We start from the raw sequence: 12,749 nt of genomic DNA, 5'->3' as shown, positions 1-12,749 counted from the left end.
TATTATTTCCAGTCAAATTGTTTGTGAAAAACGGACATCAAATGGGTGTTTTCTCACCTTAGATAATGGAATGCTTCCAAGTTTTCATGCGTTTCTCTGTGCGTTTTCCATTAGGGGTTGAGATAATTGTCTTATATGTGTGTCCTCCCTTCTTAAAGGTGTAAACAGAGAAGGGATTTAAAGTCCAAGGTCATCTATAGTGGTTATTAAAGGAAAGAATTGTAGTCTTGATGTTCATTCAAGCCCTTGGGGAACCTGAGTATTTCCAACAGTATTAGTGTATTTCCAACAAGAACTCCAATTTCTTTAAAGTTGCATCATCTGCAAATAACTTCTCTTAGAAGAGGACATGCCACGCTTTTGTCTTGGTGCAGAGACGTGCCAGATCAGACGACCTGGGTGTGTAGCGTCAATATGGGAAAAAATGTTTTAAATCTCCTGGCTCTAAATTGCTTCATGCAATTTAAAAAAGAGAAAGAAAGCTTTTCAAACCTGAAACTCAAGTTACTGAATCTGTAGGCAGCTACCCTGGTGCTTGGAACCTGGAACGTGCACCTCTGTATGCCCCATTTTTGCTTTCGCATTTGCACACTTTTTTCTTCTGAAGTGAACAATCGTTCTCCGAGACCACGTGAAGGCAGCTGACGGAGGTGTAAACCACATCCCTGCCTTTGTCTCCTAGGCCTGCAGTCCTCCATCGCTCGCTGCCTGCCTGCGTTCCTTGTCTGCCCCCTTGTTGCTCCTCCTGAGGCCCAGCGCACAAGGAACTTAAGACTGCCACCCATCACTGCAAGGTAAGATCTGCTTTGTGTGTGGGTGTTCCCCCTCTTCATGTCTTGTGCTGCACCCACCAGGTGCTGAGCTTTTAGCTGAGCTGCAAACTTCAAATTCCCAAACTGGGTGGAGAGATCTGGCGAAGAGAGATGTGTTGATGTTTAGAAGTTGCGAGAATGAAATCAAACCTCCACATGAGGGATAGTCTACCTCTGGGTACTGCTGCTGTGAGAGAAAGGAGGGCCACTTCTTTCAGACCTGGGAGGTAGTAGACCTGTTGTTCACTGGAGATCTTTAGACAGGGGCTGGATGGTTATCTGTCATCGCACTGCAGACTGGAGCTAGATCATAAGGCCTTATAGAGCCATCCCAATTCCTAGGAATCGATTCCCTGGTTGTGAGCTTCTCTGATAAGCCTTAGCTGCTCAGTCCCGGATCAACAATTGTCTAGTTGTGTTTTTCCTCTGTATCGAGGGAAACGCCCTCTGAAAACTCAAACCTTGAATCTGGAGAGTGCCATCAGGCAAGAACGCTTGCAACTCGGGTGCAGCACACAGTTCCCCAAGTGCGATCTACTATCTTGAAGCCTGGCGTCAGCAGTAGGCAGGGTTGGGCGTTTGCCTGGGCCCAGATACTATTGAGAAGCCGCCATGTTCCATGTTACTGTAAACACGTGGCTTGCGACCTGCTGCTGCGCACATTAAATCTTTGAATCTTTGGAGCGAACTTTATGGAAGTTCATAAACGCTTGAGATGGAAGATGCAGTGTGGAACCGTCTGCCCATATATCGGAAGCTCCTTCCCTTAAAGATATTTTGAGGCTGGCTGTAAGTAACGTTAGCCTTTTATAGGAACATAGGAGGTCTTATACTGAGGAGGTCTCGCCTCCAGATTACCCCTTTTATTGTGCATTATTGATGCTCACAACGCTACAGTGGTACCTCAGGTTACATACGCTTCAGGTTACATACGCTTCAGGCTACATACTCCGCTAACCCAGAAATAGTGCTTCAGGTTAAGAACTTTGCTTCAGGATAAGAACAGAAATCGTGCTCCGGTGGTGCGGCAGCAGCAGGAGGCCCCATTAGCTAAAGTGGTGCTTCAGGTTAAGAACAGCTTCAGGTTAACAACGGACCTCCAGAACGCATTAAGTACTTAACCCGAGGTACCACTGTATTGGGGTGGGAATCCCACCTTCAACATCGTTCGTTCCTCCAAACATTTTGGGGCATTCCCACTGTCATGCCCAGTCGGTGCATATCCCATAGCTTCCTGCCGAAACTCCGCAACGTCTTACACCACAAGTGTTCCAGTTTATTTTTGTCCTGCTTTCGGTGTGCTATGGCCTCTCCGGACAGCAATAATGTGGCAGCATCCCAGAACAAACTCAGAACCGCCGCCCCCCGTGTCCCTATTTTCCAGGGACAGTCTCGGTTTTACAGAGGCCGTCCCAGCTGTCTGTCTCTAGAGTCTCCAGCTATAATCCTTGTGGGCTATTTAATTGTAATTTCCATAACAAAGGAGACTCTTCATTGGGGTGCTGAGGCTGAAGGCAGCCTTCCCCCCTCCCATTCTTTAGGACCCGGTTCACCATCTCTCGCCATATACCGTATTTTTCGCCCCATAGGACGCACCGGCCCATAGGACGCACCAAGTTTTTTGGGGGGGAAATAAAGGGGGGGAAATTATTTCTCCCCCAGGCGCTTGTGGGGCCGGCAGCGGGGAGACGCACTGTGTCTCCCAGCTGTCCCCGGAGCTTGCGGGGCAGGCAGCGTGGAGAAGCGCTCTTCTCCCTGCCGCCCGCCTGCAGACCAGGTCCGGGGACAGCGGGAAGACGCGCTGTGCCTCCCAGCTGTCCCCGGAGCTTGCGGGGCAGGCAGCGGGGAGAAGCGCTCTTCTCCCCACCGCCCGCCTACAGAACAGGCACTGCGGGGCTGGTGGTAGGGCTCTCCTGAAGCCTGGAGAGCGAGAGGGGTCGGTGCGCACTGACCCCTCTCGCTCTCCAGGCTTCAGCGAAAGCCTGCATTCGCCCCATAGGACACACACACATTTCCCCTTCATTTTTGGAGAGGAAAAAGTGCGTCCTATAGGGCGAAAAATACGGTAAATGAGATTGTTTGTTTTTAAGGGTGCTGAATGGAGACAAACTACAGTTCCCATGATTCTTTTTCTGGAGTTGAGGGAGATGTGCTTTAAACATAGGGTCCAGCCTATACCAAATTACATTTTGTTGATCATTCTTTGTTTCATCCCATACTTTTTGGTGCATTTACCCTTCACTTTCCAAATCATAAAAGTTCTTTTTTTTTAAAAAAAGTGGATTTGTTGCTCCAGGGTGCCCATCAACCCACTTCAAATTTGCAAAGCCAAAGTCCCTGTATGCATTTGAACCCCCTCCTGCAAAACACAGTCTGGAGGCCTCTCCTATTACAGTGGTACCTTGGGTTACATGCGCTTCAGGTTACAGACTCCGCTAACCCAGAAATAGTACCTCGGGTTAAGAACTTTGCTTCAGGATGAGAACAGAAATCGTGCAGCGGCGGCACAGCGGCAGCAGGAGGCCCCATTAGCTAAAGTGGTGCTTCAGGTTAAGAACAGTTTCAAGTTAAGTACAGACCTCCAGAACAAATTAAGTACATAACCAGAGGTACCACTGTAGTATATTCCAGCCTGCAAGATCCCTTTATCTCTCCCAGTACATACATTCATAAGGAAGTCGCCATGATGCAGTTTGTGTGGCTGCCAGCAGATGGTGCTGTGAACTGCAATGTGATGACAAGCTGGGCTATCAGAGGGCAAGGAGAAGAGAACCAGAGATAGGACAAGCAGCCCAGGCCAGTGAGTGGATCACTGATGAGGTCAAAGGGGAGAGTGTGGCTTTTGGCACCTTCAGCTCTCCTTCATTGCAGGGGGGTTGGCCTAGATGGCTCCCTTCCAGCTCTGCAGTTTTATGGTTCTATGTGAGTGGCTTTGGCAAGGAGGTGGCAAGCAAAGCGGGCAGAGGCACATCCCACAGCAAATTTAAATTTTCTCACATGAGCTGGAATTGATCCACTGAATTATTTACCAGGCCTCTACTGGAACCATAGGAACCTGCCTTTCTACCAAGCTCAGACCTTTAGTACTGTCAACTCAGACTGGCAGCAGCTCTGCAGGGTTTGGGGATGGGCTCTTTTCCCAACCTTCCTTGGAGATGCTGCCAGAGCGGGTTGAACCTGGGATCTTCTGCATGCAAACAATAAAATTATTATTTGTTGTTTAGTCGTGTCCGCCTCTTCGTGACCCCCTGGACCAGAGCACGCCAGGCACTCCTGCCTTCCACTGCCTCCCGCAGTTTGGTCAAACTCATGCTGGTAGCTTTCAGAACACTGTCCCACCATCTCGTCCTCTATCGTCCCCTTCTCATTGTGCCCTCCATCTTTCTCAACATCTCTTCTCATGAGGTGGCCAAAGTCTTGGAGCCTCAGATTCAGGATCTGTCCTTCCAGTGAGCACTCAGGGCTCCATACATCACTACTGGGAAAACCATAGCTTTTACTATACAGACCTTTGTTGGCAAGGTGATGTCTCTGCTTTTTAAGATGCTGTCTAGGTTTGTCATTGCTTTCCTCCCAAGAAGCAGGCGTCTTCTAATTTCGTGGCTGCTGTCACCATCTGCAGTGATCATGGAGCCCAAGAAAGTAAAATCTCTCACTGCCTCCATTTCTTCCCCTTCTATTTGCCAGGAGGTGATGGGCCCAGTGGCCATGATCTTCGTTTTTTTTCATGTTGAGCTTCAGACCATATTTTGCGCTCTCCTCTTTCACCCTCAATAAAAGGTTCTTTAATTCCTCCTCACTTTCTGCCATCAAGGTTGTGTCATCTGCATATCTGAGGTTGTTGATATTTCTTGCGGCAATCTTAATTCTGGTTTGGGATTCATCCAGCCCAGCCTTTCGCATGATGAATTCTGCATATAAGTTTAAGCAGGAAGACAATATACAGCCTTGTTATTAAAAATGTTATTATTCAAGCAGGCGGTCTTCCACTGAGCTGTGATCCCTGCCCACAAGCCAGACTGAAACCTGACATGGAACTGAAGTGAAAAGGGTATGTTTTGACGCCCTGTGTGCAAGAGTGTTTTGTGGCAAGCACTGAGTGCTGTCCAGAGTCAAACTGTAAGCTGTTGTGTCGTTTCACATGCCTGGAGCGAAATGGATCTCGGAGGTCCCACTCGCAGCCTCTTGCCCCCAAACCCATGAAAACCTGGAACTCTGCATCTCTTTTCTTACAGATGTAGGACATAATATAATGTTTGAGGATTGGGGAAGATTGTGGAAGAAAGGGGTTAAGTTCACTGCATGCACTGTGTTAAAGGAAAATAGAATGAAAATGATTTATAGATGGTATTTTACTCCTGTTAAATTAGCAAAGATATATCATAACTGGGATAATCTATGTTGGAAATGCAAAGAAAAGGAAGGAACTTTTTACCACATGTGGTGGACCTGCCCCACGGTGAAAGACTTCTGGGAAAAGATTTATAACGAATTGGAAAAAAATGTTGAAATATACATTTATAAAGAAACCAGAGGCCTTTCTTCTTGGAATAATTGGTTTGGAATTTCCCAAGAAAGATGTTAAATTATTTTTGTATGCCACAACTGCTCCTCGAATTTTACTAGCTAAAAAGTGGAAAACGCAAGAATTACCAACTGTGGAAGAATGGCAGATGAAGATGATGGATTTTTCAGAGCTAGCCAACCTAACCGGAAGAGTCCGTGGCCAGAAGAAGGAGGAGTATCAGGAAGAACGGACAAAATTTAATGATTATTTAGTTAAATTTGTTAAGTTAAACTAATTGGAAATAGCTTGCAGGTATTTGATTGGATTAGGATTTTATGTAAGTTAAGTGATGAATTAATATGTTTAATCTCGAATTGAAAAGATGTAAGGATGTTAATTGATTAAGTTAAGTTTATAAGAACTCTGATTTGGAAAACCGTTAAAAGGATATGCATTGAAATTCAACCAAGGGGAAGCGAGGAAGTCACTTAACAATGCTCATAAGCGTAATTTTAATAAGGTTATGATTTATGTTTGTTTGTTTGTTTGTTTTTAATTTTGTGAAAATCAATAAAATCGGGGGAAAATGAAAACCTGGAGCTCTGTTTCATCTGCCCAACCTTTTCCCTTCCACCTCCAGGAACGCGTTTGGAAGCCAAACAGAAACCCTAGGAAGCCTTTGGCAATGTGGGATTTGTGAGGACCCGTTAACCGTGGCCGCAAAAGATGTCTGAGCCCATCCTTGGTGCCGGCAGGAGCCCGGTGGAAAACGACCCTGGGTAAGCAAGCCTTCATAATAGCTCAGTTGGCAGAGCGCGAGACTCTTAATCTCAGGGTTTTGGGTTTGAGCCCCAGACATAGCTGTCAACCGTCCCTTATTTGGCGGGAAAGTCCCTTATCCCAGCGCCGTGTCCCGCTGCTGTCCCTTATTGATGATGTCCCTTAAATTTCCCGGGTTTCAAAGGAAGCAGCTCTTCTCCCTCCCTCCCTGCCAGCCAGGGAGGAGGGAGGCTCCAACTGTGTTGCTTGGCTGCGTTGCTCACCCAATAAGGAGTCTAAGAACGACTGGGGGGTGGAGCTTGCATGCCTTGTGCCGATAAAATCAGCCGCAATGCCTGGGGACTCGTCTTTGCTCAGCGCTTCCCAGCGGAGAGGTGACGGTGGTTTTCCTTGCTGCATCCCCTTTGCCGGGTTGGTGCGCTGTGGGAACCACCACTTGAGGCTTTGTTTGGCTGCTGGCTGGGCTTTCTGCCTTTGGCTCGGAGGGGCTCACCTGTGCTTGGAAAATCCCTTGTTTTGGCTGCTGATCCCTTATTTTCAAATCTGTAAGTTGACACCTATGGCCCCAGACTGGGCAAAAGATTCCTGCGTTGGACTGGATCATTGTTTCCCTAACTTGGATCCCTAGCTATTTTTGGACTACAGTTCCCACGATCCCTCACCACTGGTCCTGCTAGCTAGGGATGATGGGAGCTGTAGTCCATAAACAGCTGGACACCCAAGTTTGGGAAACACTGGACTAGATGGTTCTCAAGGTCCCTTCCAACTCTGCAGTTCTAAGGTTCTGTGATCTCTGTGTGAACGAGGGAATAGATTTGCCAGCCTCACTGCGGCCAACATGGCACCTTCCAGATGCTGTTGGACTACCATTCCCATCATCCCCAGCCAGCACAGCATGATGGGACTTGAAGTCCCACAACATCTGGAGGTGCCAGGGACTGGCAGTATGCAGATCAGCCACCGGGGGTGGGTGCGTTGAGGAAACAGGGCTGGAGTCTGACTTGTGGGGAGCAGTGATTTGTGGGGAACTGTACCAGCCAGAAGTACCAGACCATAAAGAAGGCTGATCGCCAAAGAATGGATGCTTTTGAATTCTGGTGCTGGAGGAGACTCTTGAGAGTCCCATCGACTGCAAGAAGATCAAACCGATCCATTCTGAAGGAAATCAGCCCTGAGTGCTCATTGGAAGGACAGATCCTGAAGCTGAGGCTCCAATACTTTGGCCACCTCATGAGAAGAGAAGACTCCCTGGAGAAGACCCTGATGTTGGGGAAGATGGAGGGCACAAGGAGAAGGGGGTGACAGAGGACGAGATGGTGGGACAGTGTTCTCGAAGCTACCAACATGAGTTTGACCAAACTGCGGGAGGCAGTGGAAGACAGGAGTGCCTGGCGTGCTCTGGTCCAGGGGGTCACGAAGAGTCGGACACGACTAAACGACTAAACAACAACAACAGTACCAGCCAGGAGGCAAGAGCTGGAGGCAGGGGAAGCTCCAGAGCTGTTTTTGCAGGCCAGGACGGGGCGAGAGACTTTCATCCTGTTAACTCTTTCCCTACCTCCAATGCCAAGAGTGGTGGACTCGTAATCTGGTGAACCGGGTTCGCTTCCCCGCTCTTCCACATGGAGCTGCTGGGTGACCTTGGGCTAGTCACACTTCTCTGAAGTCTCTCAGCCCCACTCACCTCACAGAGTGTTTGTTGTGGGGGAGGAAGGGAAAGGAGATTGTGAGCCGCTTTGAGACTCCTTAGGGTAGTGATAAAGCGGGATATCAAATCCAAACTCTTCTTCTTCTACAGCCTACGCCACACCCTGGTGAACGGAAAGTGTGAGAGCCCCATCCCACTTCTGGACCGGCTCTCTGCAACCAGAAGCATTTGGGAGATTCTTGAGAGCCAACCAGAAGAAGCCAAGGAGTTGCTGTCGGTACATCCACCTGGGGTAAGCAGCCAGCAAATTTTATTTTTTTTTAATGGGATGAGTCCAGTGTGGGCAGGTGTATGGGGTATTAGGGGAGGGGCAGCACCTCTGGCGGGGGACACATCATGCTCCTTCTGGGGTAGTTTGTCCAGCTTGGGTCCTTATCCTGCACTCACCTGGGGCTAAGCCAGAAGATCTCACCTGGGGCTCCCAGAAGCTGTCAGCATGCAACAGCAGCCACACCCTGGAAACGGCTTCAGCCGACCACCTGAACCAGGTGCGGTTGGCCGATGGGTCTCAAACCCTCAGTGAGTTACTGAGTTGAGAAATAAGACTAAGAGCACATATTGATATAGGAATGTATTAGATAATATGTAAAAATATATATAATAATAAGAGTACATTCATTTGTAAAAAAGGAATATAGAACGGGAAAGACAGGAAATCTAGTGTGTTTGTGTTGGTATGTATATGATTTTTGGAAAAAAATTGTGGGGTTTTTTCTTTGTTCTTTCTTTCTTTTTTTTGTTTGTTTCATTTTCTTTTTAGGTATATAAAATCTGTATATAATTTTTGTATACATGTTGGAAATTATATTATGGTAAGTCCTGTAATAAGGGACGCGGGTGGCGCTGTGGGTAAAAGCCTCAGCGCCTAGGGCTTGCCGATCGAAAGGTCGGCGGTTCGAATCCCCGCGGCGGGGTGCGCTCCCGCTGCTCGGTCCCAGCGCCTGCCAACCTAGCAGTTCGAAAGCACCCCCAGGTGCAAGTAGATAAATAGGGACCGCTTACTGGCGGGAAGGTAAACGGCGTTTCCGTGTGCGGCTCTGGTTCGCCAGAGCAGCGATGTCACGCTGGCCACGTGACCCGGAAGTGTCTCCGGACAGCGCTGGCCCCCGGCCTCTTGAGTGAGATGGGCGCACAACCCCAGAGTCTGTCAAGACTGGCCCGTACGGGCAGGGGTACCTTTACCTTTACCTTTAAGTCCTGTAATGTAATATGACAATGTTTACTGATGTAATATAAGAATGTTAATAAATAAATAAAATGAAGAAAGAGAAAAAACCCACAAACCCTTAATGAGTTAGGGACTTATCCTGCACACGAAGACAGGCTCTGGTGGGTTGAGTGGTGAGACCAAGACTGGGTCCAACGGTCAAGAAGGCAGTTTCTGCCCATGCTATAGAGGGAAGTAAGGGGCAGATGGGGCTCGTCCACCTGGGAAAGGAGCCCATCTAGGAGAAGGAAAACTCTGATCCTCAACCTCTGCTGTTCAGGAGTACCAAATAGGCCTAGGATTAAATTAGGATTTAAAAATAAGTGGGACTGACAACGGTAAGAAAAGTGAATAAATTAGATTGTAACCGGAAATATTTTTGGTTTAATAATGATGTTGGAAAGCTGTAACATACAGATACAAGGAAATTCAGAAGGGAGGGAATAGGGGAAGTCAATAATATCTTTATAAGATTGGAATTTTAAAAGAATTAAGTTTGTTTTCATTGTTTATTTGTTTCTTTTTGATGCACTCTTTCTTTTTCTTTTTTGTTTGTGTTTGTGATTTTGTTACGTGATATTTGTTATAATTGTGGAAAACCTAATAAATTTATATATATATATATACATATATATATTGCTAATTTGAGCCCGTCCCTTCCATTGAAGAATGTTCATCTAGCTAGTTGGGATCCTGTTACGGAATCAGAGTGCCTACAGCTAATTAAAACATTAAAAAATGGCAAAGCTCTTGGTGAGGATATGATCCCCCCTGAGGTATTTAAATCAAATACCCAATGGTGGGCCATCTTTTTGGCCAAACTTTTTACGGCAATAAACAACACATGTAAAATCCCAGCAAACTGGAAACTAAGTGTGGTAGCCCCTATCTACAAGAAGGGAGATATTCAAGATCCAGCAAACTACCGCCCTGTAAGCCTTCTGGACATCGCATACAAACTTTATACCAGGTACTTATTAAACAAGTTGGTAGACTGGGCGGACCACTCTAACCTGTTCAACCAGGAACAGGCAGGATTTAGAAAGGGCCACAATACGATAGGTCACTGTATGGTACTACAGACCCTGGTAGCTAAATATGCAAAAGCGTATAAGAGCAGACTCTTTGTGGCCTTTGTTGACTTGACATCTGCCTTTGACTCAATCTGTAGAGATAGACTATGGAAAAAATTATATGAAACGGATATTGATAGACGACTTTTAAATATTCTCAGAGAGTTACACACAGATACTACAGTCAAAATCAGAACTGGGCCATTGGGAACTCTTACGGACCCACTGCCATTGGGGAAAGGGGTCAAACAGGGATGCCTGCTAGCCCCATTTCTTTTTAACTTTTATATAAATGACATTGTTCAGTACATGGCAAAATACAAGTCATCGGCTCCAGCCATTGAAGGTAAACGTTTGAATATATTGCTATACGCCGATGACATGGCTTTAATGGCACTCACCCGAAGAGGCTTACGCAGCATGCTGGAGGGGATCGCAGCCTACTGCTCTCATAACTCACTAAAGATAAACTATGACAAAACAAAAATTGTGGTGTTTACTAGAGCCCGCCACACCTTTAGATGGTCTTTAGATGAACATGTGATTGAACAGTGCCCCTTTTTTAAATATCTGGGTGTTACATTTCAGGCTACATCTAGTTGGCTAGCCCACTTTAAGGCTGTAACCATCCTAACACGAAGAACAATTGGTGTCCTGCTTAGTTTCTTCCATACCCGGGGAGGACAATTGGTGATCCCAGCATTAAGAGCTTTTGTTGGGAAAGCTATTCCCCAGATGTTATATGGGATAGAACTCTGGGGGTGGAACCAGAGGCTGTTGGAACGGCTTGAAATTTTGCAAAATTATTACCTCAAGAGGATTCTAGGCCTTCCTCAAGGAACACCAGCAGCTTTCTTGAGGGTGGAAGTTGGATTACCCTCTGTGTCTGCCAGGGCCCACTTAAGATTCCTACGATTTTACATCAACCTTGCAAACACTTCAAACACCTTATTGGCCAAACAAGCCTTTGTATCTCTTCAAAAGAACACCACTTGGCGTCAAAACCTATCTGAGATCCTGGTTAGATACACCCTACCGGAGTTTAATATTCTCAAACTGTGGAGCCCGGACAAAGTTCGGGAATGGATCCTGGAGAGAGACGCTCTGTTAGATATTACAAAAATACAGAACCCAGGGTTCTCCCACTGGTTTCCCCGACTGAAATCAGTCAAAACCTGCGCCAATTATTTGGCGAATATCACCAACCCCACCCTTCGGAGAGCTTTCACCATGGCCCGTTTTCAAACCATTCCTACGGCCTATTTGTCAGGCAGATATGCAAAAATCCCAGTAGAGCAGCGTATATGTCCTTGTCATATGAGAACCAAAGAGGATCTCACACATTACATGTTGTATTGTCCCATCTATTCGGCCTTCAGGGATGCAATGTTACAAACTATTCCCAAATCAATAGCCAACCCTGAGGACCAAGTAAAGTTTTTACTGGTGGACGCTGATCCACGGATTTCTCACGTGGTAGCGGTCTTTGTGGTGAAGGCTATGAAAACTAGGGTACGGTTCCTGGAGGAAATGGTGAGGTTCCTCCCATTGCTCTCCTAACCTGTTGCTGTATCTTCTTTCCTGAATGGCGAGTTTTTTTGGGTAGTTTCCTTGCTGGGACAGCATGGCATGAATTTTAGCTTATTTTTATAATTTTATTGTTTATCTTTTAATAATGTTTTATGGTATTTTGTGTAAAGGCATGGACCTCACAAACCTAATAAACTTTGACTTTGACTTTGACTTTGACTATATACAGTGGTGCCTCGCAAGACGAAATTAATTTGTTCCGCAAGTTTTTTCTTCTTGCGAGTTTTTCGTCTTGCGAAGCACGGTTTCCCATAGGAATGCATTGAAAATCAATTAATGCGTTCCTATGGAGACCGCCTTCAGACCAGGTCAGGGGACAGTCTGTCCCCGGACCTCTTCTGAAGGCTGGCGGGGGGAGAAGGACTTCTCTCCCCACCGCCAGCCTTCAGAACAGCCTTCTGAAGGCTGGCGGGGGGAAGAAAAGCCCTTCTCCCGCCGCCAGCCTTCAGAAGAGTTCCCCAGGGCTGCCTAGGCTGAGGATAGCAGCCTGCTGCCCGGCGCGAGGGGCGCTCTGAAGCAGGGGCAGAGCGTCCCCCGCCTTGCGCGGGGCAGACATTCACAGCTTGTCCCCGGAGATTTCCCTATGGGCTTTCGTCTTGCGAAGCAAGCCCATAGGGAAATTCGTCTTGCGAAGCAAACCCATAGGGAAATTCGTCTTGCGAAGCCGCTAAAAATCGGAAAACCCTTTCGTCTTGCGGGTTTTTCGTTTAGCGAGGCATTCGTCTTGCGGGGCACCACTGTATATATATATAGTTCAGGAGCAAACTCTGCACAAATCCAGAGTAGGACCTAAGATGGTTGGATGGCCACTTCTACGCCTCCTTCTGGTGTTGTAACTCCCAACAGAGGCAATAGAAGGATTGAAACCAAGGATAAAGGACTTCATGGATCAAGGGATCCTTGTCCCCTGTACCAGACCATGTAATTCTCCCCTTCTTCCTGTCAGGAAACCCAGCCCTCCAGGGACACCCCTCAAATACCATCTCGTACTAGACTTGCGCATCATAAATAACTTTGTAATCCCAAGACATCCCATCACGCCATATCCAAATACCATATGAACAGGGATCCC

At 47.0% G+C, this 12,749-nt stretch overlaps 1 protein-coding gene across 1 annotated transcript in view; it reads left to right on the top strand.

Moving 5' to 3' along the window:
* The first annotated feature begins 515 nt into the window (after positions 1-515).
* RINL (Ras and Rab interactor like) overlaps positions 516-12,749 on the top strand; it is a 44,206-nt gene continuing 31,972 nt past the window's right edge. The window contains exons 1-3 of the mRNA XM_053401835.1: positions 516-794; positions 5,960-6,098; positions 7,898-8,039. Of these exons, the coding sequence (XP_053257810.1) occupies positions 6,046-6,098; positions 7,898-8,039 (195 nt within the window). The 5' untranslated portion in view covers positions 516-794; positions 5,960-6,045. The remainder of the gene's footprint in view (positions 795-5,959; positions 6,099-7,897; positions 8,040-12,749) is intronic.

This window comes from Podarcis raffonei, chromosome 8 (assembly GCF_027172205.1).
Source record: "Podarcis raffonei isolate rPodRaf1 chromosome 8, rPodRaf1.pri, whole genome shotgun sequence".
Lineage (NCBI taxonomy): Eukaryota > Metazoa > Chordata > Lepidosauria > Squamata > Lacertidae > Podarcis > Podarcis raffonei.
This window is presented reverse-complemented; position numbering and strand designations above follow the sequence as displayed.